General features: G+C 34.8%; 1 protein-coding gene across 1 annotated transcript in view; it reads left to right on the top strand.

Annotated features, from left to right (window-relative positions):
• Nucleotides 1–27,437, top strand: part of LOC150108782 (UV-stimulated scaffold protein A-like) — a 223,168-nt gene that overhangs the window by 162,064 nt on the left and 33,667 nt on the right. The window contains exon 7 of the mRNA XM_090414211.1: nucleotides 15,158–15,270. Within this exon, the coding sequence (XP_090270337.1) occupies nucleotides 15,158–15,270 (113 nt within the window). The remainder of the gene's footprint in view (nucleotides 1–15,157; nucleotides 15,271–27,437) is intronic.

Below are 27,437 nucleotides of genomic sequence, written 5' to 3'. Positions count from 1 at the left end.
CTGCATAGTTCAAAGGCCTGGGGGAAGGACGAATTCCTGATGATTTTAGTAGAGCTCTCTTAGTACCCATATATAAAAAGGGAAATAAAACTGAATGTGAGAATTACAAAGGTATTTCCCTATTGAGTGTTCCTGGTAAGATATATGCAAGTATATTTAAGAAACTGTTAAGAAGAATTGTAGAACAAAAGCTTGGTGAAGAACAAGCTGGATTCAGGCCAAATAGAAGCTGGCAGGATCAGATCTTCACTTTACGACAAATAGTGGAAAAATCATGGGAATATAACAAAGATCTCTATTTGAGTTTTGTAGATCTGGAAAAGGCATATGATAAGGTGCCAAGAGAGAAGCTATTCAATACGCTGCAGTTATATGTTTTCAATGGGGCATTATATCAAGCAATACTTAGTCATTATTTGAGTTGTAAGTCAGCAGTTAGAATTGATGGAAGTACAGGAAGATGGTTTAATGTTAAACCTGGTGTGAAACAAGGATGTACATGATCTCCTGTGTTAATCATTATCTGTATGGATCACATTATGAACGAAAGTGGTATTAAACATGATATCAAAATTGAATATTAAAATATCAAAAGCTAATAATAATGGCAAATATCTGTTGCATTTCTGCTCAGGAACATGGACTGGTTATTACTAACACCATGCTCCAACATAAAAATGTACACAAATTCACATGGAGAGAAGAGGCAAGGAATAAGAAAAGTCTCATTGACTAAGTTATTATCGATAGTGATGTTTTCTCCCTGGTGCAGGACACCAGAGTGTACAGAGGATTTGAAATTGGAAGTGATCACTATTTAGTCTTGAGTAGGATAAAATTGAATTTCATATTGAAAAGAATAACATGTAAGAAAGTTTTAAAGCGAATAAAAAGTTGAGCAGCTCTCAGATGTGAACTGTAGACTAAAATACACAAAGATTATTGAAGAAAAAATGAAAGTTTGAGAACAGGAATCAAACCTTGGAGATTCAGTGGCAAGCCTTGAAGCCCTGATTGATTCAGCTAGAGAGGCATGTGGTGAAGTTGTCTGCAAGGATAGAAAAATTAGAACTCCATGGTGGATACAGGAAGTTAAAGAGGCAGTGAAGGAAAAGAAGGAAGCATATCAAAAGTTCCTGACAAATAAGTCAGCTTTTGCTCTTAGAGAATACAGAGACAAATGTAAGAAAGCTAAACACTGTGTAAAACTAGCTAAACAGAAGTCATGGGAGGACTTTGGCAAGAACATAGAAAATAAATATCAAGAAGGTGGCAAAATATTTTGGAAGTTGTTGAAGAAGCTTAGAAATGGAGGGAAGAGTTAGAGGAGTAAAAGGAGTCAGAGATGATAAAGGTGACATGAAAACTGGAGAAAAAGATATCCTTGAAGTATGGAGTAATTACTTTGAAAAACTGCTAAATGAGACAAGCAGTGATGACAGCACAATGGTAAAAAACACTGACCAGGCATGCAGTCAGGAATACATATCCATACTTGAAGTAGAAAAAGCCATGAAAGGCTTGAAATGTGGAAAGGCAGCATGAGTAGATTATATTCGACCAGAAATGCTTCAGTATGGTGGTATTAGAGTGGCTGCACAGCATAGTTTAGAAAGCATGGACAGAGGGACGAATTCCCAATGATTGGAGTACAGCTCGCATAGTACCCATATATCAAAAGGGAAATAAAACTGAATGTGAGAATTACAGAGGTATTTCTCTACTGAGTGTTCCTGGCAAGATCTATGCAAGTATGCTTGAGAAACAGTTGAGAAGATTTGTGGAAGAAAAGCTTGGTGAAGAACAAGCTGGATTCAGGCAAAATAGAGGCTGTCAGGATCAGATCTTCACTTTACGACAAATAGTCGAGAAAGCATGGGAATATTACAAAGATCTGTATTTAAGTTTTGTCGATTTGGAAAAGGCATATGACAAGGTGCCAAGAGAGAAGCTATTCAGTATGCTACAGTTATATGGTGTCAATGGGGCATTATATCAAGCAATACTTAGTCTTTATTTGAGTTGTAAGTCAGCAGTTAGAATTGAAGGAAGTAGGAAGATGGTTTAATGTTAAATCTGGTGTCAGACAAGGATGTACATTATTCCCTCTGTTATTCATTATTTATATGGATCACATTATGAAGGAAAGTGGTATTAAACATGATATCAAAATTGGAGATGTTAATGTCAGCTCTTTGCTTTATGCGGATGATGTTATACTTCTAAATAAATCCACTACAAGTCTGCAAGATTCTCTGACTAAATTAAATAACTGTTGTAATAGATATGGTATGAAGGTCAGCATTAAAAAGACAATGAAAATAGGCAGAATCATTGAAAATGTCAACTGTGTTGTGAATGTAGAACCTGTGGAACAAGTAAAACATATGAGCTACTTAAGCACAATTTTTAGTGAAGATGGTAAATTAAATATAGAAATAGACAACAGAATCAGCAAAGCTGGTATGGTGGGAAGTCAATTGAATAAATTCATATGGAATAAGAGAGAAATTAGTCAGAACCCTAAATTAACTGTATACAAGACAGTGTTCAAACCAGTTTTAACTTAGGGATTTGAGAGCTGGGTCAGAAGTAAAACACTTGACCAAAGACTAGAGACCGCAGATATGGGAATCCTGCGAAAGATTATAGGCATGAACAGATGGCATCAATAGCAATATCATATTAAAAATAAGGATATTAGGAAAGAACTTGACATTGTCAGCATCCAGGAATGCATTAGCAGAACTAATCTCAGGTGGTATGGTCACTTAAAAAGAATGGGTGAAGAAAGATTGGCAAAACAAGTGTTCTCTGCCAGGTTGACAGGAAAACGACCCAAAGGAAGACCAAGATATAGGTGGATTGATACGGTACAAAGTGCCTTAGATGACAGAAATATAAGATCTGATAATATTGGAGTCTTGACAAGTAACAGACTGATCTGGAGGAAAATTGTAGATAGGAAGTTAGTGATGATGTAAATTTTTCATGTAATACTATCATATCCTGTACACCCCCTTGAGGGTACATGGCAGGAATTTGATGATGATGATGATTATAGTTTGCCATAGTGGATCTCTTTATTATCCCTTATAGTGACAACAGGAATAGTTTTTCTATTTCAGTAATCCCTATGTGACCTTATATGGATACTTAGACCTAATTATCACTCTTGTTTTTGTTTAATGGAATTAACAGACTTTTAGAAATAATTAACTTTTTATAAAGTTATTATTAATAGCTGACATTTGCCTTGATTTTCATAGGCATTTTCATAGGAACAAGGATATGAGATATGCATGTGCTTGCTATCTCAGCAGGCAGGCAGGCAAACACAGACTAATTTCAAAATCATGAGATTCTGTCATTATAATAACTGTCGAATCATACCAAAGAACGTGCCATTTAGGAGTAGGGACTCTCGCCACTTTCAACTCGTGTCTAAGTGCATTTTTCATACTCTATCACGTTTTCATGCCTTGGTCACCAAGGTGAAATATTGGCTAGTATTGACTTAATAAAAAATTATTATCTCTAGATGTCTATTTCTTCTGTTAAATGAAACGTATGGTTTCCTACAAATTTGCCGTAGTGAAGGTTAATGGTATAACAGTATAAATACCAGTGATTGCTTTTGCCTCATCTCCAGATGACATCCTCCCAGTATCAGATTTGTTATGCAGTTAATTGCTAAAATCCACATCAGTATGAAGTTGTAGCGGTGCATAGACTATTTAAAGTTTAAAAAAGTTAAACTATTACATGAGGTTTCTTTGCAGTCTAAATGAGATAGGTATTGAAAGTTTACAGTGGTATAGTCTTTAGGAAGTATATTTATTGACTTTCTCAGTTGCTCCAGAGTAATATGGAGTTATAGGCTGGAATTGTTTTATCCTTTTGAAGTTCCTCACAACAAATGTTTTAGGAATAAGTATCTTATCCTGGGGGTGCTTAAGGGTCAAAGCATATATTACTGAGAGGAGATCTCCACATAGCTTTTAAAGGAATGCAGTGAACCAACCAGGATTTCTGACCTAATGTCCAATCCTCACCTTCTTGTGGCACACCCTGTTAGGTATCTATCTGGATACTGAGCGAATGAGGATGGGCTGGAAATTTGTGATTTAGTCGACAAAATTCTATTCTTATTGGCTTAAACCACAAATAAAATCATGGTACAACTGACATAATTTCATGACGGCTGGGGAGTCGCCTGGTTAAACAAGGCCCCCATTGTTTTCACCAGGAAACCAGGGCAGAACAGCAAAAAAAATCAGCTACTGCAACAAGTCCTGAAACCTACCCCCAACTCAATATCACCAGAGTTGAAGATTGGTACTATCAGCATAAGAAGCCTGAATGGCAAAGAAATGGAGCTAGCTGAGGAATTGGATAATTACCAGATCAACATTATAATAGGGGTGACTGAAACAAAAAAAGACAAAACCTGGTGAGATCTTTCTGAGCAATAAATACAAAATGTTATATTCAGACAATGACAATTAAGGAAAAGAAGGAGTAGCTGCAGTATTCAACACTGATTATGAGGTTAATCTTCTTGAATGGCAGGCAATGTCAAGTTGAGTGTTGTGGGCAAATATCAGAATGGGGAACTGGACAATGAGACTTATTTGTGCCTATGGTCCCACAGACGGTTCCAGTAAGGTAGAAGTGGAGGAATTTTTTGAAGCTTTAGAGAATGCAACTGACACAATTAAAAATGAAAAGTTGGTCCTTGTTGCGGATCTAAATAATTGAGTAGGAAATGATTGTCAGACATACCAAAAATATTTTGCGAAAATTTGGAGGAAAGAGTAAAACTAATAATAATGGCAAATTCCTGTTGGATTTCTGCTCAGGACATGGACTGGTTATTACTAACACAATGTTCCAACATAAAAATGTGCACAAATTCACATGGCAAGAAGAGCCAAGGAATAAGAAAAGTCTCATTGACTAAGTTATTGTTGATACTGATGTGTTCTCACTGGTGCAGGACACTAGAATGTACGAGGATTTGAAACTGGAACTGATCACCATTTAGCCTTGAGCAGGATAAAATTGAATTTCATATTGAAAAGAATAACATGTAAGAAAGTTTTAATGCATATAAAAGTTGAGCAGCTCTGAGATGTCAACTGTAGACAAACTATACACAAACATTACTTAAGAAAAAATGAAAGAATTTTTAGAACAGTAACAGGAACCATGATTTTGAGAGTCATTGGCAAGCCCTGAAGAAAACACTGATTGATTCAGCCAGAGAGGCATGTGGTGAGGTTGTCTGCAAGCATGAAAAAAATCAGAACTCCATGGTGGACACAGGAAGTTAATGAGGCAGTGAAGGAAATGAAGAAAGCATATGAAAAGTTCCTGGCAAACGAGTCATCTTGTGCTCTTAGAGAAAATACAGAGACAAATGTAAGAAAGCTAAATACTGTGCAAAATTAGCTAAACAAAAGTGATGGGAAGACTTTGGTAAGAACATAGAAAATAAATATGAAGAAGATGGCAAGATATTCTGGAGGTTATTGAAGAAGCTCAGAAGTTGAGGAAAGAGTACTGTAAAAGGAATTAGAGATGATAAAGGTGACATGAAAATGGGAGAAAAAGATATCCTTAATGTATGGAGTAATTACTTCGAAAAATTGCTAAATGAAACAAGGTAGATACCACAGTGGTAAAAAACACTCAATAGGCATGCAGTCAGGAACACATATACATACTTGAAATAGAAAAAGCCATCAAAGGCCTGAAATGTGGAAAGGCAGCAGGAGTAGATGATATTAGACCAGAAATGCTCAAGTATGGAGGTATAAAAGTCTTACAGTGCTGCAATGCATAGTTGAAAAGGCCTGGACAGAGGGAAGAATTCCAGATGATTGGAGTAGAACTCTCATAGTATCCCATATATAAAAAGGGAAATAAACTGAATGTGAGAATTATAGAGGTATTTCTCTACTGAGAGTTCCTGGTGAAATTTATGCAAGTATACTTGAGAAATGGTTGAGAAGGATTATGGAAGAAAAGCATGGTGAAGAACAAACTGGATTCAGGATCAGATTTTCACTTTACGACAAATAGTTGAGAAATCATGGGAATATAACAAAGATCTGTATTTAAGTTTTGTAGATAAAAGGAATATGACAAGGTACCAAGAGAAAATCTATTCAAAATGCTACAGTTCTATGGTGTCAGTGCGGCATTATATCATCAATACTAAGTCTTTATTTGAGTTGTAAGTCAACAGTTAGAATTGAAGGAAGTACAGGAAGATGGTTTAAATTTAACTCTGGTGTCAGAAAATGATGTACGTTATCCCATCTGTTATTCACTATCTGTATCAATCACATTATGAAGGAAAGTGGTATTAAACATGATATCAAAATTGGAGATGTTAATGTCAGCTTTTTGCTTTATACAGACGATCTTATACTTCTAAATAAATCCGCTACAAGTCTGTAAGAGTTCCTGACTAAACTGAATAATTGTTGTAATAGATATGGTATGAAGGTCAGCAATAACAAGACAAAGACAATGAAAATAGGCAGATGCTTTGAAAAGATCAATTGCATTGTTAATTGAAAACCTGTAGAAGAAGTAAAACATTTCAGCTACTTTGGCATAAATTTTAGTGAAGATGGTAAATTCAATTTGGAAATAGACAACAGAATGAACATAGCTGGTATGGTAGGAAGTCAACTGAATTAATTTATATGGAATAAGAAAGAAATTAGTCAAAACACTAAATTAGCTATATGTAAGACAGTGTTTAAACCAATTTTAACTTATGGAGGTGGGCCAGAAGTAAAACACTTGACCAAAGACTAGAGACTGCAAATATGAGTGTCCTGAGAACGATTAGGGTCATGAACAGATAGCATCAATGGCAATATCATATTATATCATATTAAAAATGAGGATATTAGAAAAGATCTTGACATTGTCTTCATCTAGGAATGCGTTAGCAGAGCTAATCTCAGTGGTATGGTCACTTAAACAGAATGGGAGGGGAAAGATTAGCAAAACGAATGTTCTCTGCCAGGTTGGCAGAAAAGACCTGGATGAAGACCAAGATATAGGTGGATTGATACAGTAAAAAGTTCCTTAAAAGATAGAAATATAAGATCTGATAATGTTGGAGTCTTGACAGGTAACAGGTTGAATTGGAGGAAAATTGTAGATAGGAAGTTAGTAATGTTGTAAATTTGTCATGTAGTACTATCATATACATGGCAGGAATTTGATGATAATGATGTAGTTTTTTTTTTTTTTGTTTGTTTAAATTAATAATTATTTTAAATTATTTTTTATGTATGCAACTTTCTACAATTATTCCTTTGAACTCTAATAGTGTAATATCATATACTTCAGCTGTGACTGAGACATAAGCTAATATATACATGATTTATGACTTATTATTGGGATTCATGTTTTGAATGCAGCTAATGATGTTTACCTCTGACAATGTTCACATAACATTAGATGAAATATATTGAAGATTTTGAATATTCTCTAGATGTCAAAGAGAAAGTGCATGAAAAAATAGAGGAAGTTGTATTAACATCCCAACCGGCCATGACGTCTATAGATGTTCAGCAAAATCTGGATATGATTCTGTAACACCCGTTGAATAATATGGATAAGAAGTGTCATTTGGTCTCACTGTTTCATCCACCATGGCCGGTAGAGAGGTTAAAGCTATTAGAAGAGCTTGATTCCAATTAAGTAGTCAATTTGGATTGTATATTTATTGGAATCTGACAGATACCGACTAAATGTGCAAGAGAATTAACAATATCTCTTACTTAGTTGTTTAACTTGAGTCTCAACATATATCTGATGCCTAACAAATGGAAAAAGAGAGCAAGATAATTCTGTTATACATAGGCGGCACTAGGACTGATAAAGTAAATTATAGACCATTCAGTATCTCTGATGTGTGATCATCAGGGTTCAGAGGACACTGATTAGGAATTTCATCCAGAGGTTGATAGATAGTACCAGGATCCTTTTGTAGAGGATACCATACATCATTCTGCTCATTTTCTGTAATAGAGTGACAGCAGAATTATATAGGAGGAATGGATATACCACAGTACTTCTAGATCTTGTCAAGGCATTTGACAGGATTACACATGCAAGGTTGTTATATAAACTCAAAGAGATGGATATGCAAAATAATACTTTTAACATTGCTAGGAGAGTGGCTGACCAACAGATGTCAGAAAGTGATATATATTTTTATGATATATCATAAGATATGTCACATAGATTTTGATTCTGCTATTTATCATGAATGATCTTTTTAAGATTTTTAGCTACTATGTTTTTCAAATCAGTTGATGTGAGGTTCCTGTAATGATAAGTGACATATGATACAGAATCCCTGTGGGCTGACTTGAACAGACTAAAATCAGCAATAAAAAGACAAACTCTGTGCAGGAACATGGAGACATTAAATGTGTTCTTAATGATGAACCTACAGAACAAATAAAATATAAAATGAGCTATTAGGTATAATTTTTAGTGAAAATGGAAATTGATAATAGAATAAATTTATATGAAATAAGAGAAAAATGATCCAAAACACTAAACCTGCAGTACACAAGACAGTGTTCAAACTAATTTTAATTTACACATATGAGAGTGAAGTGAAGTTATAAATTAAACAGTTGATTAAAGACTAGAGACTAAATATGAGATTTCTGGAAAAAAATTAGAAGTGAATGGATTGCATCGCTGACAACATCATGTTAATAATGATGAAATTAAACCAACCTGACATTGTTAGTATTCAAGACTGTGCTATAGGAAAAGTTCCGAAAATAACCATTCGATGACTGATAAAGATTCAGGGAAAGATCAAAGTCTTTGTTTATTGATGCTGTTAGTAGTGACATAGAAAAGCAAACTGTAAAATTTGACAAAATTGGAAATCTGACAGTTAAGTTGGAATGAAATTGTTAATAGGGATGTAATAACAATGTAATCTTAAATATTCAGTGCTGCCATTGTATACTGTACATCCCTTGAGTGTATATATCAGGAATTGATGTTGCTGATTAGTCTTATTTAGCATTATATTTCCTGTTTTTGGACTTCTTGGTATTATGAGTGATGTTGACATGGTATTTCTGTAATTTGTCTGCTAACACTACTTTTCTATGTTGATGCTTCTATATTGATACCTCATATTCAACACTGAGTTTCAACTTGTTCCATTTGCCTGGTTTTAATATTCATCCTGGTTCTGTGTTAAAAATAATGGTTGCCTTGTTCACTGGACAATACCTACATAATATTGAACCATGTTACACCATCATGTTTGTGTTTTTATTTAAACCAGTATAGAAGGGAATTTGGTTGGTTAAATCTCAGATTGCCATCCCATCTTCATTTGTTCACTATCCAGGTAGGGAGTGATCAGAATTCCCAGCCATTTCTTTATCCCTCCATTGTGTTTTGTTTATAGGGTAAAGTAATGGCATCTCTGTAGTTAAGGTATGCTTTGATATTGGATTCTTTTTTGGTTGTTTGTCATTATTGTATTTTGTATTTTAACAACATTTAATTAGGTATCCTGCTATGTTTGTTTTCCTTCCGTGTACTGTATGTATAAGTTTATTCTAGATGGAGATGAAGGTTAATATGTCCAAAAAAAAAAAAAAAAAAAGAAAGAAAAGAAAAAAAGCATGCTGTTGTTTTCTATTTCAAACTTAAACTAATTCTAGAGTGTAAACAGGAGGTAAATTTGACATGCTGTATCTTAGATTCTGTTCTCACCATATCTAATCCACTGTTTTGGTTTATGGTATCCTTCCATGTGAATGTTTAAATGCTGCAGTGAGAATGATGATAAAAAGTGTTGGTCTCTATAACTCAGTCAGTACCAATGATTTCCTTTGGTTGCAAAGACCTAGGTTTGAATCACAGGTAGGAGATGAAGACCATTCATAAGTGCTTTTCAACTGAAGGTGAGTTAGTCTTATATAGAGACAGGCAGACTGGTCAGAGAATATTTTGGGACAAATAGTGCAGGACACAAAAAGATCTCAGATGTATGTTATTTGGGAATTTTAGGGCGATTATAATAATACCTAAGTGAATGGTGTTTCTTTTTGACATCTGTTTCAAGATGATTTCATCTAGAAGTTTCTTTAAATTCTGATATATGAGGCTGTAGAGCTCTTTCTTTGATAATTACTATAATTCTGGCATTGTGTAAGATAAATGGTGTTATTTTATTTTATTTTTTTTTTTTGTTTCTGTAGTATCGAACCCCCACCTACAGTACAAGAGGCCACAAAAACTGTAATACAACAGTTCCATGTGTAGGCAAAAATTGTAAGAAGGAACTTGCTAAAGAGTTTCTTAAACAGGTCCTTGAGGAAGAAAGAGTGTGAAAACAGGTGTCAAGTGGTCATTGCTCTGTTCAAAATAGCAGAGGTAGATAAAAGGAAAAAGGATGAGAAGTAGGTTTGGTAAGTTTTCAACATACATACAAGCTGAACTTGTATATTAACTCTAGCATATATAGACAATTCCATCTGTCTCTATATGCTAGACCACTAGAAGAAAGATCATTATAAGTTAGATAGAGCAAAGAATCTGGATGTGATCAGCACGATCTGCATGATGTCACACAGTATTTCATTGGTTAGCAACTGAGCCAATTTTGTACATTTTTTGTGATGAAATGAATGTTGTCCTTATGGTATTCGATCATCTATCATAATTGCTGAAAAGATAAAAATGGTTCATCTCATCTATATGTATGTCTCCTATGGAAATGCTATTACTGATCTCAGAGTCAAGTATTAACTCAGTTCAAAGAAAACTTAATCATTCTATTATAGCTGAAGCAGTGATTACTCCAAATATATTAAAAAAAATAATAAATCAAATCTTATTTGGTGTTTTATCTGGGGGTTTTGGTTTCATATTGCGAGTGGTGAGTGGTCATGTAATTTAGCACTCGTGTGAAATTACTGATTTTTATCTGTTTTGTTGCTTATTCATCAGAAAATTATAGTATTATAGTGTATTAGTGTAGATTTTCATGTTTTTAGAGTATTAGTATATTTGTAACATTTTTATTGTGATATTGTCGGCATGGCACCAACTTAACGAACAATGGCGGCGAAGACCACGTTGTCAGGTAATTTGAATTTTCAGGATATTATTCAATGCTGCGTATGCGAATTGAACGAGAAAATTAAAGAATATGTGGAAGGAAATTGAAACTGGAGAGAGCATGTATTAAGTGTTTTAAAAGTGAGTGTCTGTTAGGTGACGAGAACATAACAAATACTGACAAAAAGATGGAAAAGTTTGTTAATGATGTTGAATGTGTGGCTGTGGAAATAGAGGATAACAAAATGAATATCAATAAAGAAATAGCGAGCTTAAATATTATCCTTCATAGGACAAGGCTTGAAGTTGAAAAACTGCAGAAGCGGCAAGAGTTAAGCAGGACTGAAAAAAGAAAGAAGCAGGTGATACGAAAAAAGAAAATTGTAGATAGGAAGTTAGTAATGATGTAAGTTTTTCATGGAGAACTATCATATCCTGTACACTACTTGATGGTACAAGTCAAGAATTTCATGATGATGAGGGTCATTTTCATTATAGTACTAACTATTAATATATACTGCATACACGAATACAAAGTGAAAAAGGACAAATTCTCCTTTTCTGCCTGAATGAAGGTCAAGTACAATGAGTGTTTGACCCTTCTCCTCATGAACATGTTAAGTAAATCATCTTACATTTATATCCAACTTTTTCAGACGATGTGTTGATGTCTAAGAAGTAATCCAAAAGACAAAATGAACCATGAAGCAAAATTTTCTCATTCAAGAGTTAAGAAATTAAAAACAAACACAAGAAAAAGAAATTAAAAACAAACAAAATAAATTAGTGAGCAAATGAATGCAGAGTTAACTACAGAGGCTGTGTCAGAGACTTTTTGTTCATGGTGGTATTAGTGTTCAGCCACAAGGGATGACCGACATTAATGATTGGCCAAGCTGCTGGATTGTTGATTAAAAAAAAAAAAAATTCTGTGCAAAGTATAATGGCTAAATTATCAAAATAAGAGACTTTCATGCAGGATCATTGTTAGGATATATGCTTCTCCTACATTCAAAATATGCATAAATTTTTTAAAAGTGTTTTTTAATAGTTGAGATAAAATTTGCAGGACTTTGCAGCTCTCTAAGCCTGTTTCTAAGCATTGTCTTAGTTTCTTAGTGGGTTACTACCCTGCTTGGATGTACATTATGTAAATAAATGGAAAGAAGTCTTGAAGTGGGAAAGATGATAGGCATGAACAGGGCTCAAAAATGATACAAAATTCTGCTCACCATGAAATAAAATATATGCTTACGTATGACCCTCCCCCCCTCATACTACACACACACTTGTTTTTTTAATTATATCCTAGTAAGTCAATAACAATTCCATAAAATGATTAGTAGTGCTGTTTGGATAAAACCTTTCCTTTGTGTGAGAACCATTCCAATAAGGATAAACCAGTTAATAATAAGAAGAACAATAACGATCGCATAATAATAATAGATTAATAATAGGGAACAGTAACGATAACAACACTAATTTTTTGGAAAAGATTATTTGTTACATTAATTTTTGTTACTAGAATGACCCTCATGGCATATTTGTTTGTTTTCTTAAAGTTGAAAAAAAAAATACTGTTTACAAAGTTATTTTTATTAAATAAAATTATATTCCATTTTGTCCAGTGTGCAGTTATTCACCGGCTATTCTCCTTCTTCTATCCACCAAACTCTGCAGTCCACATTCCCTCAGTCGATCCTCATAACTCATATTGTACAGTCCTGAAACCATCTTTGTTATCTGCCTCTGTACCCTTTCCACAGTCAGTTTATCCCCTTCAAATCCTGGAGACCAAATCTGAGAACAATAGGCTGTGTGGTCTGATCAGGGTCTTATACAACGGAATGATAACTCTTTTATCTCTGCAGGTCAGCATCCTTCTATGTATTGCAGCAATCCTCCGAGTTACCCTCACCACCTTTGCAATATGCTCCCTGAATTTCAGTTTTCTATCAATCATCACCCCCAGATCTCTTGTCTCCCCTACCTCCTCCAGTACAGCTCCTCCAATTGACTATGCATCCTCCCATCGATGGATCCCAAACCTCAAGACTTTACATTTTGCTGCATTGAACCGATACCCCTATTAATTTGCCCATCTGTCTAGTTTATTCAAATCCTCTTGCAGGGCTGCCACATCTGCACTATTACTGATAACCCTTCCCAGCTTCACATCATTTGCAAACAGCTGAATGTCCCCTTGCAATCCATTGACAATATCATTGATGTAAAGGTTGAACAATACAGGTCCCAGTACTGAGTCCTGTGGAACCCCACTTGTAGCCTTCTGCTTCTTTGATATTGCCCCACCATACACAACTCTCTGATACCTATTGGACAGCCAATCCTGAATCCATTTGACTAACCCGACATTTAAACCCATGTGCTGCAACTTAAATATCAGCTTATCATGTGGCACCCTGTCAAATGCCTTTGCAAAATCCAAAAAAATGGCAGTATATACCTTTCCCTCATCAACTGCTCTTATTACTTTATTATAAAAGGCAATCATGTTACTGAAGCAAGAGCATCTCTTAACAAATCCATGTTGATTCTCACAGGTAACATATTACCCTCATCTGCCCAGCGCCATATATAGTCCCTCACTAATTTCTCCAAGACCTTAACAACTACTGATGACACACAAACAGGCCTATAATTAGACACTTCCAGTCTGCTATTGCCCTTGTGCATTGGCACTATCTTACCTTCCTTCCATTCCCTGGGTACCTTTCCTGCAACCAACTTTTATTGAAAAGCCAGGTCAACGGAGCTGTCAGTTCTTTAGCACATTCTCTCAAACCTGTGGTAAAATACCATCCATACCGTCCAACAGCTTTACTGGTATCCAGAATACTCAGTATTTGGAACGCACTCTCCTCTTGCACCTCTAAACCCTGAATCTGCCTTATCTCTCTAGTATTAAAACTTCCTCCAGGATGAAATACTCCAGTAAAGTGCTCATTGAACAGCTCCACTATGTCCTCTGCATCAGTCACTCTTCCCATTTTTATTCTGCAATGTCATTCTTCCACAATTGTTTCTCCGCCTACTGGCCACATAGCTAAAAAATTCCCTAGGATTTTCTTTAGATCTTAGTGCCAATCTCTTCTCATATTGGTCATATAGGTCTCCTCTCATATAGGTCAATACTTTTTTTTTTTATTCTTTCTTTTCATATCCTTTAAATATTCACTTTTCTCTTCTAGCAAAGGAGAGTACTAGCACTTGTTAATAGTAAATAATTAATAGAATGTATATTTTATTTGAATAGCTTATTCAAGAAATACACATTTGCTCACATCACTCTACTGGATATTGCTTGACATTGAGATACATTGTTTTTGTATTTAGTTTTGAAGACTATAGCTACTCCTTCCATTCCATGATCATCATTACCTGAATATAATATATTCTAGTTGTTATTCAGAAGTATTATGCCAATTCTTCTGCCAGTTCCAATTCTTTTCCCATTGATTCCTCTTATGATTATGGTTCCTCTCTTGAACTGTGCTGAGAATTTTTTCCACTTTTTTTTTTTTGCCTTGGTTCCCCTAATGAAAACATTGGGCAATGCTCAACTTTGCATGATTTTGCATCTTCTTATATCATCGTCTTTTGGTTTAAGCTCATACAGAACACAGTTTGGTAAGCTAAACCCAAAATTGTGAATCCTTCCTCATTTGTTCAGTAGCCAGGTAGATACTTACTAATGGGGGTGCACTATAAGAAGATGAGAACTGGACATTAGGTTAGAAGCCATGATCACTTCTCCACATTCCTTAAGAGGCTATATGGGATCTCCTCCCGTTTATCTAGCTTTGATCCTTAAGCAAAATCCCATATTTTCTTTAAAGTTTATAAATAATTATTGTATTTAATACTTCTGTTGATGTTGAGTTTGTTCCAGTAGATGAATTTCTGATGTTTACCCTGGTTCCTTGGTGATAATAATTTATTGCATGTTGTGTTTTTATATATAACTTTTAATAATTGTGTTTTACTGTACTGTTAGATGGATTAATGATTGAAGAAAATGAAAATACTTCTTGTATCATAAAAAACCTTATGGAATTGCATAATCAGATTTCCACACACTTTTTACCTAAATTGTCAAAGTGGATAAAGGTATGTAGAATTTTTAAGTTTGCCAAACTTTTTTTATATTTATACTGTTTTTAATGTTACACTAATGATATTTTTGTATTATTCGTATAGTTAGTACAGTTTTTGATTATCATCATCATCAAATTCCTGATATATATACCCTTAAGGGATGTGCAGGATATGAGAGTACTACATGAAAACTTTATATTATTACTAACTTCCTAAAACAATTTTCCTTCAAATTAATCAGTTATCTGTCAAAACACTCCAACATTATCAGATTTTATATTTTTATCTTCTAAGGCAGTTTTTACCATATCAATCCACATATATCATGATCTTCCTCTGGATCTTTTTCTTGCCAACCTGACAGAGAACACTTGTTTTGCTAATCTTTCATCTATCATTCTGTTTAAGTGACCATACCACCTGAGATTAGCTCTGCTAACACATTCCTGGATGCTTTTTCTTTACTTTAAAAATGTGAAGTGATTAATGTTTCCAATAACATCAATTATATATGTCATTTTTTTTCCACATTATTGAAGTTTATCAGTTTTGGGTTACTTGCGTATCACACCTTATATTTAAAATCCGTTCTTTAATTCAAAAATTATTAAATAAATTTTTAAACATTCCAAATTGCCAGCCCATCCTTGTTCATTTAGTATTCAGGTAGATACCTAATAGGATGCACCATGAGAAGGTGAGGATTGGACTTTAGGTCAGAAGCTCAGGTTGGTGCTCCACATTCCTTTAAAGGCTATATGGAGGTCTCCATTCAGTTATACAGCCTTGACCCTTAAACACCCTTTAAGCAATTTGGGATTTAGCCAACCAAATTGTATTCTTATTATCTTGGATTTCTGCTCAGGACGTGGACTGGTTATTGCTAACACAATGTTCCAACATAAAAATGTGCACAAATTTATATGAAGAGAAGAGGCAAGAGATAAGCAAAGTCTCATTGACTAAGTTATTGTTGATAGTGATGTTTTCTCAGTGGTGAAGGACATTAGAGTGTACAGAGGATTTGAAATTGGAAGTGATCACCATTTAGTCTTGAGCAAGATAAAATTGAATTTCATATCGAAAAGAAGAATATGTAAGAAAGTTTTAAAGTGAATAAAAGTTGAGGAGATCTCAGATGTGAACTGCAGACTAAAATACACAAACAGGATTGAATAAAAAAATGAACGCGTTTGAGAACAGGAACCAAACCTTGGAGATTCGGTGGCAATCCCTGAAGAAAACACTGATTGATTCAGCCAGAGAGGCTTGTAGAGAGGTTGTTTGTAAGGATAGAAAAATGAGAACTCCATGGTGGACACAGGAAGTTAAAGAGGCAGTGAAGGAAAAGAAGAAAGCATATCAAAAGTTCCTGGCAAATAAGTCAGCTTGTGCTCTGAGAGAATACAGAGACAAATGTAAGAAAGCTAAACACTGCGTAAAATTAGCGAAACAAAAGTCATGGGAGGACTTTGACAAGAATATAGAAAATAAATATCAAGAAGGTGGCAAGATATTCTGGAGGTTGTTGAAGAAGCTCAGAAATGGATGAAAGAGTGCTGTAAAAGGAATTAGAGATGATAAAGGTCACATGAGGAGAGGAGAAAAAGATATCTTTGAAGTATGGAGTAATTACTTTGAAAAATTGCTAAATGGAACAATCAGTGATGACAGCACAGTGGTAAAAAAAAAAAAAAAAAAAAAAAAAAAAAAAAACACACTGACCAGGCATACAGTCAAGAGTACATATCCATACTTGAAGTATGAAAAGCCTGAAATGTGGAAAAGCAGCAGAAGTAGATGGCATTTGACCAGAAATGCTTAAGTATGGAGGTATAAAAGTTTTACAGTGACTGCACTGCATAGTTCAGAAGGCCTGGACAGAGGGCCGAATTCCAGATTATTGGAGTAGAGCTCTCATAGTACCCATATATAAAAAGGGAAATTAAACTGAATGTGAGAATTACAGAGGTATTTCTCTACTGAGTGTTCCTGGTAAGATATATGCAAATATACTTGAGAAACGTCTGAGAAGGATTGTGAAAGAGAAGCTTGGTGAAGAACAAGTGGATTCGGTCCAAATAAAGCCTCTCAGGATCAGATTTTCACTTTACGACTGATAGTTGAGAAATCATGGGAATATAACAAAGATCTGTATTTAAGATTTGTAGATCTGGAAAAGGCATATGACATGGTGCCAAGAGAGAAGCTATTCGAAACACTACAGTTATATGGTGTCAATGGGGCATTATCAAGCAAAACTTAGTCTTTATTTGTTGTAAGTCAGCAGTTAGAATTGAAGAAGTACAGGAAGGTGGTTTAATGTTAAATCTGGTGACAGACAAGGATGTTCATTATTCCCTCTGTTATTCATTATCTATATGGATCAGATTATGAAGGAAAGTGGTATTAAACCTGATATCAAAATCGGAGATGTTAATGTCAGCTCTTTGCTTTATGCAGATGATGTTATACTTCTAAATAAGTCTGCTACAAGTCTGCAAGTTTCCCTGACTAGAAGGTCAGCATTAACAAGACGAAGACAATGAAAATAGGCAGAAACATTGTGAATGGAGAACCTATAGGACAAGTAAGACATTTCGGCTGCTTGGGTATGATTTTTAGTGAAGATATGAAAATAGACAACAGAATCAACAAAGCTGGTATGGTAGGAAGTCAATTAAATAAATTCATATGGAGTAAGAGAGAAATTAGCCAAAACACTAAATTAGCTGTATACAAGATAGTATTCAAGCCAATTTTAACTTATGGATCTGAGAGCTGGGTTAAAAGTAAGACTAGAGACCACAGATATGAGAGTCCTGAGGAAAATTAGGGACATGAACAGATGGCATCAATGGCAATATCATATTAAAAACAAGGATATTAGGAAAGAACTTGACATTGTCAGCATCCAGGAATGCGTTACCAGTGCTAATCTCAGGTGATATGGTAACTTAAACAGAATGGGAAAGGAAAGATTAGCAAAACAAGTGTTCTCTGCTAGGTTGGTAGGAAAAAGACCTAGAGGAAGACCAAGATATAGGTGGATTGATACAGTAAAAAGTGCTTTGGAAGATAGAAATATAAGATCTGATAATGTTGGAGTTGACAGGTAACAGACTAATTTGGAGAAAAATTATAGATAGGATTTATTTTAGAAATTATTATTATGTTACAATTCCAGGGAGCCCAGTTGTAAAGTTCATAATTTCTAAAATGAATGCTGATCACCGCGCAACACTAAAAGAAAGGATTGTAGATAGGAAGTTAATAATGTTGTAATTTTTCATGTAGTACTATCATATCCTGTACACCTCTTGAGGGTATATATCAGGAATTTGATGATGATGATGATTGGCTTAAACCACAATATAAAATGATGGTACAGCATGACAAGAGTGAAATTAGTCCAAGCACTAAGTTAGCTGTATAAAAGAAGTGTTCAAACCAAATTTAACTTATGGATATGAGAGCTGGGTTAGAAATAAAACACTCCACCAAAGACTAGAGACTGCAGAAATGAGAATCCTAAGAAAGATTAGGCATGTGAACAAATGGCATCAATGGCAATATTGTATTAAAAATGAGGATATTAGGAAAGAATAAGACTTTTTTTATGCAATGAAATCGGTGGTGAATTCATCCCAAAAATACACACGTACTAACCACAGCGATAAGTTTTAATACGTAAATATTTCATCCCAAGTATCTTGGGACATCCTCAGTGCAGTAATTCAAACAGTACTAGAAATAACATACAGTTAGGGCACATGATTACATTGGAATCCCAATATGCTTGCAATAGTGTGTTATAGAATTAAATATAAATGAAAAAAAAAAATATAACATATATAAAGAAATTATTTTACACAATTTTGTATGACAATTTCCCATACTTTAGGAATAGCAAGAACGTCATTACGGTTTAAATTTGGTCTGTGTAGTAGGGCTTCAGCACTTTCTTTATATAAACGTTCATGTTTATATAAAGATCATTGTAAAACTTTCTTTTAGAGTTACACAGTGATCAGCATTGATTTTAAAAATTTATGGAATTTACAACCGTGTTAAAAAACTTTTTTTATTATCCCGACGTTTCGATCTTCACATCAAGATCATCATCTGGAGCATACATCAATATACAAGACAAGCTGAGTTACATTATTAACTGTTAGCTAAAGAAACAATGATTTGATCATATGTTATTCTACTGGCATGACCTCTAGTGGAAAAAAAATATTTACATCTCAAGCTAAATTCTATTTACGATGACAGGAATAAACATTCTTTCAGATGGTTTTCTTTCAGAAACAATGATGTCCTATTTTTAGTATTACAATTCTTATTTTTGCTTTTAAGATACTGGATTTTCTACAGTCCGGTTTATAGTTGTTCTTAGTGAGGAACGTTCCGTGGGTCGAATATATACCTTCCATATGTTTGGGATTTTTAGACCATCATTATTGTTCAGATTGGGGTGGTTGATAATAATCTCACATGCTTCCTTAAATTTCCATTCATACCATGTTTTCGTGCGATGTAGACAGCTAGTGCTTTTCCAGTCAATTTGGTGTAAGGAATTCAGGGCATGATCAGAAAGGCCAGCTTCACCATAATTATTATATTTAATGTGTTGTTTATGTTCCTTTTGTCTGATCAGAATTGTGCGTCCTGTGCAACATACCATACATAGGAGATGCAGGTGCAGTAAATACAATATACTAAAGGGCGGGCTAGTGGAGGGAGTGGGTCTTTGGATGAGTTGAGTAAGCATTTTAATTTTGCAGGAGGTTTAAAAGTGGCTTTGAGTTTGTATTTTCGTAGTACTCTGTTACTTTGTCTGATGTTCCTTTAATGTAGGGAATAGTTATAGTTTTACTGTAGTCTGGTTTGTCTTTGTTTTTATTGAGGTTTTGTAGAGAATTTTGTTAATTGTGTTTTGGCTGTATCCATTTTTTTGGAAAGTATTAAAGATAATTTTAAATTCATCTTTTACTACCGGTTCGTTGGAACAGATCATCTGCACCCTGTTTTTTAGCATGTTGATGACACCTAGTTTTTGTGTAGGGTGGTGGTAGGAGTTTATGTATATATATATTGTCCTGTACGTGTTTGTTTCTGGTAAACAGTGAAGGAAAGATTGCCAGAGGAAAGACGTGTGACAAGTGTATCTAGAAATGGAAGTATGTTGTGTTTTTCAATTTCAATTGTGAATTGCGTTTGTGTTGTTTGTTTAGGTTGCTAAGGAATGTGTCTAATGTCTGGCTGCCATGGGACCAGATCATGAAAATATCGTCAACATATCTAAGCCAGACGTTGGGTTTTAAAGGGGAGGAACCTAAGGCACGTTGCTCAAAATGTTCCATGTAAAAGCTAGCAATGAGGGGGGGGATAATGGCGAGCCCATGGCCTACATTAAAGGAACATCAGACAAAATAACAGAGTACTACGAAAATACGACCTCAAAGCCACCTTTAAAACTCCTGCAAAATTAAAAAGCTTACTCAACTCATCCAAAGACCCACTCTCTCCACTAGCCCACCCTTTAGTATACTGTATTTACTGCACCTGCAACATACCATACATAGGAGAAACAGGATGCACAATTCCGATCAGACAAAAAGAACATAAACGACATATTAAATATAATAATTATGGTGAAGCTGGCCTTTCTGATCATGCCCTGAATTCCTTACACAGAATTTGACTGGAAAAGCACTAGCTGTCTACATCGCACTAAAACATGGTATGAAGGAAATTTAACGAAGCATGTGAGATTATTATCAACCACCCCAATCTGAACAATAATGATGGTCTAAAAATCCCAAAACATATGGAAGGTATATATTTGACCCATGGAACGTTCCTCACTAAGAACAACTATAAACCGGACTGTAGAAAATCCAGTATCTTAAAAGCAAAAATAAGAATTGTAATACTAAAAATAGGACATCATTGTTTCTGAAAGAAAACCATCTGAAAGAATGTTTATTCCTGTCATCGTAAATAGAATTTAACTTGATGTAAATATTTTTTATTTATTTTTTATTTTTATTTATATTTTTTTCATAGAGGTCATGCCAGTAGAATAACACGTGATAAAATCATTGTTTCTTTAGCTTACAGTTAATAACGTAACTCAGCTATGCTCCAGATGATGATCTTGATGTGAAGATCGAAACTTCGGGATAATAAAAATTTTTTTTTAACACGGTCGTAAATTCCATACGTGTTTAAAGTGGATCATTGTAAAAGTTTTGTGTTTTCCCAATGGATCCTATGGTTTGGGTTTGAAAAAACGAATGTGGTCCTGATGTTCCGAAATGCGTTTCTGAACAGATCTACCTGTCTGTCCATAGTAAGACAATGTGCAGGAGCATGGGACCTTATACATGCCAGGTAACATCAGAGGTGAGAGTTTGTCTTTAGGAGAAAGTAACAAGTTATAGATCTGGTTGATGGGTTTGTAGGTAGTGGCAAGATTGTATTTCTTCATAATTTTTGAGAGACGTTCGGAGATGCCTTTGACATAAGGTATGGGAATCTTATGGGCTTGTTCTTGTCTAGGTTGATGTGTTGAAAGTTTATTTTTCACTTGGGTAGACTATAATAAATTTAGTTTAATCCTTTATCCAAGTGTGTGCAAACAAAGTTTGCACCTGAAAGTATCTTCAGGACTGGGGTAAAGTGGTACAACACTGGGCGAAAAGGTGGCACACCGTTTGGCAGCTCCTATAAGAGGAGATGACCTTACTAATGCTTCTGCCTTGGTATCTCCACTTGGGCTCCCACTGAAGAGACCTCAATAAAGGTCGAAACTAGTCTGGGTAGTGGCCCTTCCCTTAATGCATAACATTATACATATCCCCAAGGAGATATGTTTTGCATTATGAAAGATACTGAGATAGGAGTGTTGGTAGCTTACTCTACCTTTGCAAGGAGTCGCCCGGTGTTGTACCACTTTACCTCAGTCCTGAAGATACTTTCAGGCGCAAACTTCGTTTGCACACACTTGGATAAAGGATTAAACTAAATTTATTATAGGTTGATGTGTGTGGTGGGGGGGAGTGACTGATGATTTTTTGAGTTGTTTTAAGATTCTATCCATTTAGTATGGCTGTATTTTTGATTATTTCTAATTCTTGGTTTAGAGATTCTTCAGAGGAGCAGAGTCTGTGTGCTCTGGTAACTAATGATTTAATGATGCCAAATTTTTGAGATGGATGATGAGCAGAAGAATTGTGAATGTAGTGACGTGAAAATGTAGGCTTGCGATAGATTGATGTGCCGATGGAACCATCTTCTTTTCTTTGAATGTGTAAATCCAGAAAGGAGATACCCTGTGGAGATTCTTTTTCTAGCATAAAGTTGATGTGAGGGTGAAGAAGGTTTATTTTATCTGGAAACAGGTGTAATTCTTGTTCGGAATGATCCCAGACTGCAAACACGTCGTCGACATATTGTAGCCAAGATTTTGGTTTGGGTTCAAATGTGAAAATTTTTTCTTCAGGGTATTCTAGAAACAGGTTTGGTGATAAGGGAGACCCCATTGCTGTTCCTTCCTCTTGCTTGTAAATTTTTCCTTTTCAAGTCAAGTAACCAGACAAATTATTTATTTATTTTTTTTTTCAATTATATTTAATTCTGTGACACACTACTGCACGCATATTTTGATTCCATTGTAATCATGCGCCCTAACTGTGTGTTATTCCTAGTATTGTTTGAATTACTGTACTGAGGCTGTCCCAAGATACTTGGGATGAAATATTTATGTATTAAAACTTATCACTATGGTTAATACGTGTGTATTTTTGTGATTAGGAAAGAACTTGACATTGTTAGCATCCAAGAATGTGTTTGCAGATCTAAGCGGTATGGTCACTTAAACAGAATGGGTTAGGAAAGATTAGCAAAACAAGTATTCTTTGCCAGGTTGTCAGGAAAAAGACTCAGAGGAAGACTGAGATATAGGTGGATTGATACAGTAAAAAGTGCCTTAGAAGATACAAATAAAAGATCTAATAATGTTGGAGTCTTGATAATTAACATATTGATTTGGAGGAAAATTGTTGTTAGGAAGTTAGTAGTGATGTAAATTTTTCATGTAGTACTATCCCTGTACACCCTATGAGGGTACATGTCAGGAATTTGACGACGACGACGTGCTCCTCTCCTTCAAGCTTATGACAAGAGTTTCTCATTATCAAAACTTTAATGGAATTAGATGGTTATAACCCTCATCAAATCCAACAGATAATTGACATCTTCATTCTAAAACCTAAGGAGTTTTCAATTGATTGCAAATGTCCAATCCTTTATATTTCTGGGATCTCTGAATCTGTTAGTAGAATTTTGAAAACGTATCACCTGAATCCAACATATTTTCCTATCAGCAAAATTTCTCACTTTTTACCATCTAAAAAAAGATAAACTGTTGCCCTTAGCTGGTGTTTACCAGATCCGTTGTGAATGTAGTTTGACATACTAGGCAGGCAGGTCATTCAATTGAAAAAAGAATTAATGAACATCAGTATTACAATGAATACATGAAACTTCAAAAGTCTGGTCTATCAGCATACTATTGATATTAAACACATTATCCTGTGGGAGGAAGCTCATTTTCTCCATGGAAGCAATTTTACTTATGAATGTCTTTTCAAAGATAGTTGTTAAGCCTTTTATATCAGTCTAACTTGAATCTTAACAATTGTCTCTCCGTCCAGAAAAGTGTGGGAGATTCTTATTTTATGTAAACATCAAAAAGGGTTTTAACATTATTTATTAATTAATATTGATTTCTATCATGCAGCAACCGTTTTTAGGAACACGAGGACAAACAACAATCATTGTTTGTCCTCGTGTTCCTGTTCTCTGATTTGCCTTGTGGTTTCTACATACTGCTGATGTACTGTTATTTTCAGTACAAAATATCTGTGGTTATCGTGTAATTTTGTTGTTTTGCTACTAGATCTATTGGTTCTGTGTTGATATCTTTAACCTTGTCTCCAAAATCTTTTGAGCTCTTAATGTATGACTTTTTTTTATCCATGTGTGGAGTCATCAGTTTAGATAAATATCTAGGTAGTTGTAAGTTGGGAAAGATTGTCTAGTACCAATAGTTGATGGTACTGTAATTCAAGTAAATTACATTTTAGGTGCATACATCATCAGTTTTAGGTGCTTCATAAATCGAAAGAATATAATGTTTTCAGATTAATTGTTCTTTAATCTCTGTGGGTTATTTGCATAAGTGTTTAATTAAATTGTTGGATTTCTTGTGTGTTGACTAAGTGGGATCCTTTTCTGTCTTCTGTAGTATCGGAGTCAGTCATCTTCTTAATAAGTCAATCATATTGATCTATAATCATCTTTGTATCCATTCTTGCACTTAAAATTAAAATTTCTTTTTCTTTCTCAGTTTTCAATACACTGATATCTTTATTGCTGCAAATGTTTTGTGATCTAGGAATTCTGCTTTGGTGATATTATTTACAGTCTATTTATTTATTTTTTTAGCTCATTTAAATTTCACTTTGTGTAAGATATGCTGAATTTGTAGGAAATTTCTTTAGATATTTCTCCATGTTTGCTATTATATCAACATCAGGGATTTTTTTTTTTTTTATAGTTGTAGCAAAATTAAATTACCCTTAGACCATTACATTTTTCAGATTTTCCCATTCAATTTCAAAAGAAGTACAGGCAGCCCTCGATTTATGACGGTTCAATTTATGCTGATTCACAATAACGCAGGATGCCTGCGCTTGCTTTCTTACTGTAGTGTGGTCTGACAGAGAAACAACTCTAGCAGTCACTCTCGTGTTTGAGTGTTTACCGAGCCACTACGACTTATATGTATGAAACTAGTTTTACTGTTGAATCTACCTAACTGTTCTATTTAATTTTTTTTTACATACATACATATTTCAATTGATAAAGTATGTAATTATATACCATGTCTGATAAAAGAAGTGCAGAAAAGTTAGCAGAACTTGATGTTAAGAAGGCGCGGAAATCAATCACTTGAAAAGAGGATGGAGATGATTCAAAGAATGGGAGATGGGCAGACATGTTTTAATGTCTGTAGAAGTATGAACTTACCTCCATCGACTATTACTACAATTATGAAAAATGCAAATAGAATAAAACAGTCTGCGCAACGATCTATGGCAGTACTAAATGCAAAACATGTAATGATGACTTGAATCAGAAAAACATTCCTCTGACACAGGCTGTTATAACCGAGAAAGCAAAATCAGTTTTTGAAGATCTTAAAAAGACAGATGGAGGCGAAGAAACATTTTTAGGAAGCAAAGGTTGGTTCATGAGATTTAAGTCTCGAAGTAAGTGCCATAGTGTCAAAGTATGTGGTGAAGCGGCAAGCAGATGTTGCGGGAGTGGCTGCTTTTCCTGAAGAATTTCAAGACTTTGTAGAACAAGGAAGTTATCCTCCTGATCTCATTTTTAATGTTGATGAGACTGGGCTCTGCTGGAAAAAATTGCCATCACGCACCTTCATTTCTTGTGAAGAATGTTCTGCTGCAGGTTTTAAAGCTGCAAAAGATAGGCTTATGCTTTTGTTGGGTGCAAATGTCTCCGGAACTTTTAAACTTAAACCAATGTTGGTATACCATTCACAGACACCATGCGCCTTCAAGGGTCTAAAACCCATGCTGCCAATCTATTGGAAATGGAACAAGAAAGCTTGGTTTACACAAGACGTTTTTATAGATTGGTACACAAATTATTTTTGTCCTACCGTGCTTTGCTTTTGTAAAGAAAATAATTTGCCAGCCAAGGCATTGCTTCTCTTGGATAATGCCCCTGGACATCCTCAAAACCTTGCTGAAGTAAGAACATTGAATGTCAAGGTTGTTTTCATGCTCCCCAAACACAACATCGTTTTTGCAACTCATGGATCAGGGGATTATATCAATCGTCAAAGTCTATTACCTCCGTATAACATTTATGGAAATGGTAAGATTCTTGGACTCTTACCATTTCCATAAATGGTTCCTTCAGGAAAAACTATTAAAGACTATTGGTGGTCATTTGATATTTTGAAGGGCATTAACAACAACAAGGCAGCTTGGAACAAAGTGTCAGCAAAGTGTTTAAAAGGAGCATGGCGAAAACTTCTTCCACTATTGATGCACGACTTCGAATAATTAGAGCAAGAGGAGAATGTTATTGAAGATGTTACCAAGCTTGCGCGAGAGGTGGGATTGGACGATATTACAGCTGAAGATGTGACAGAAGTCTTAGAGAGTCGTGATAAACTGCTTTTCGATGAAGACTTAAAAGAATTAGCCGAACAATTGAGTCAACATCCAGAGGAGGAGAAAGAAAGAAACCAAAGAAGGTCCTCTGAGAGATATGAAAACAGCCAATTTACAGCGTATCCTTTCAAGCATAGAGACATTGACTGATGAACTCTGCGAAATGTATCCAGTTAACAATGGATACTTTTTTCAAAAAAAATGCAGGTGATCCAAAACCAGGAACTTCAACATTGAAATATATAATATCTTTTCGAAGTTTCATATTTTTTGTATATAATTTTGTTTTGATTTTGTTATTAATAATTTTATTTTAAGAAATATATATGTATGCATTATCAAAGCTTTAAATATAATAATGTTACACATACTTCATGTGCATATTTTTTTTGACTGCTCGGGACATAACTTTGTTCCTCCCATTAAAATTGGGTTCAGTTTATGCCTGTTTTTTCAGGAACGGAAGTGAGGCATAAACCGAGGGCTGCCTGTATTTCATCCTTTTCAGAAACAAATGGATGGAAGTGCTTGCCATGATAGTAATAGAAGTGAAGTGGAAGCTCTTAGGCAGGAGTTAATGAAAATGAAGAGTGAGGTTAAATGTATGGAGAAGGAAATTGAACATTTGAAGAAGATATTAACTAATGTAAATGATAAGGAGATTAATAAGAAAAAGATAATAGGGTTGCTTTATATGAAGATAAATTATTAAAGGTGTGGTAAATAATAAGATACATAAAACCTGTTTTCCAGATGGTATAATGAAATGAATATCTTATGCTTTGCATGGAAGAAAGGAACGGTCATCAGAATTAGTGTTAGTGGTGGGCGCAAACAACTTGGATGGTGAGACAAAGAATGTGTAAAAGGATTTGAAGAAGTTATTGCAGGAAGTGA

The sequence above is a fragment of the Typopeltis vanoorti genome, chromosome 2 (genome assembly GCF_054136105.1).
Source record: "Typopeltis vanoorti isolate ZY-2024b chromosome 2, IOZ_Tvanoo_1.0, whole genome shotgun sequence".
In the NCBI taxonomy this organism is placed as follows: domain Eukaryota; kingdom Metazoa; phylum Arthropoda; class Arachnida; order Uropygi; family Thelyphonidae; genus Typopeltis; species Typopeltis vanoorti.
Note: the sequence above shows the minus strand (reverse complement) of the source record. Positions and strands in the feature narration are given on the sequence as shown.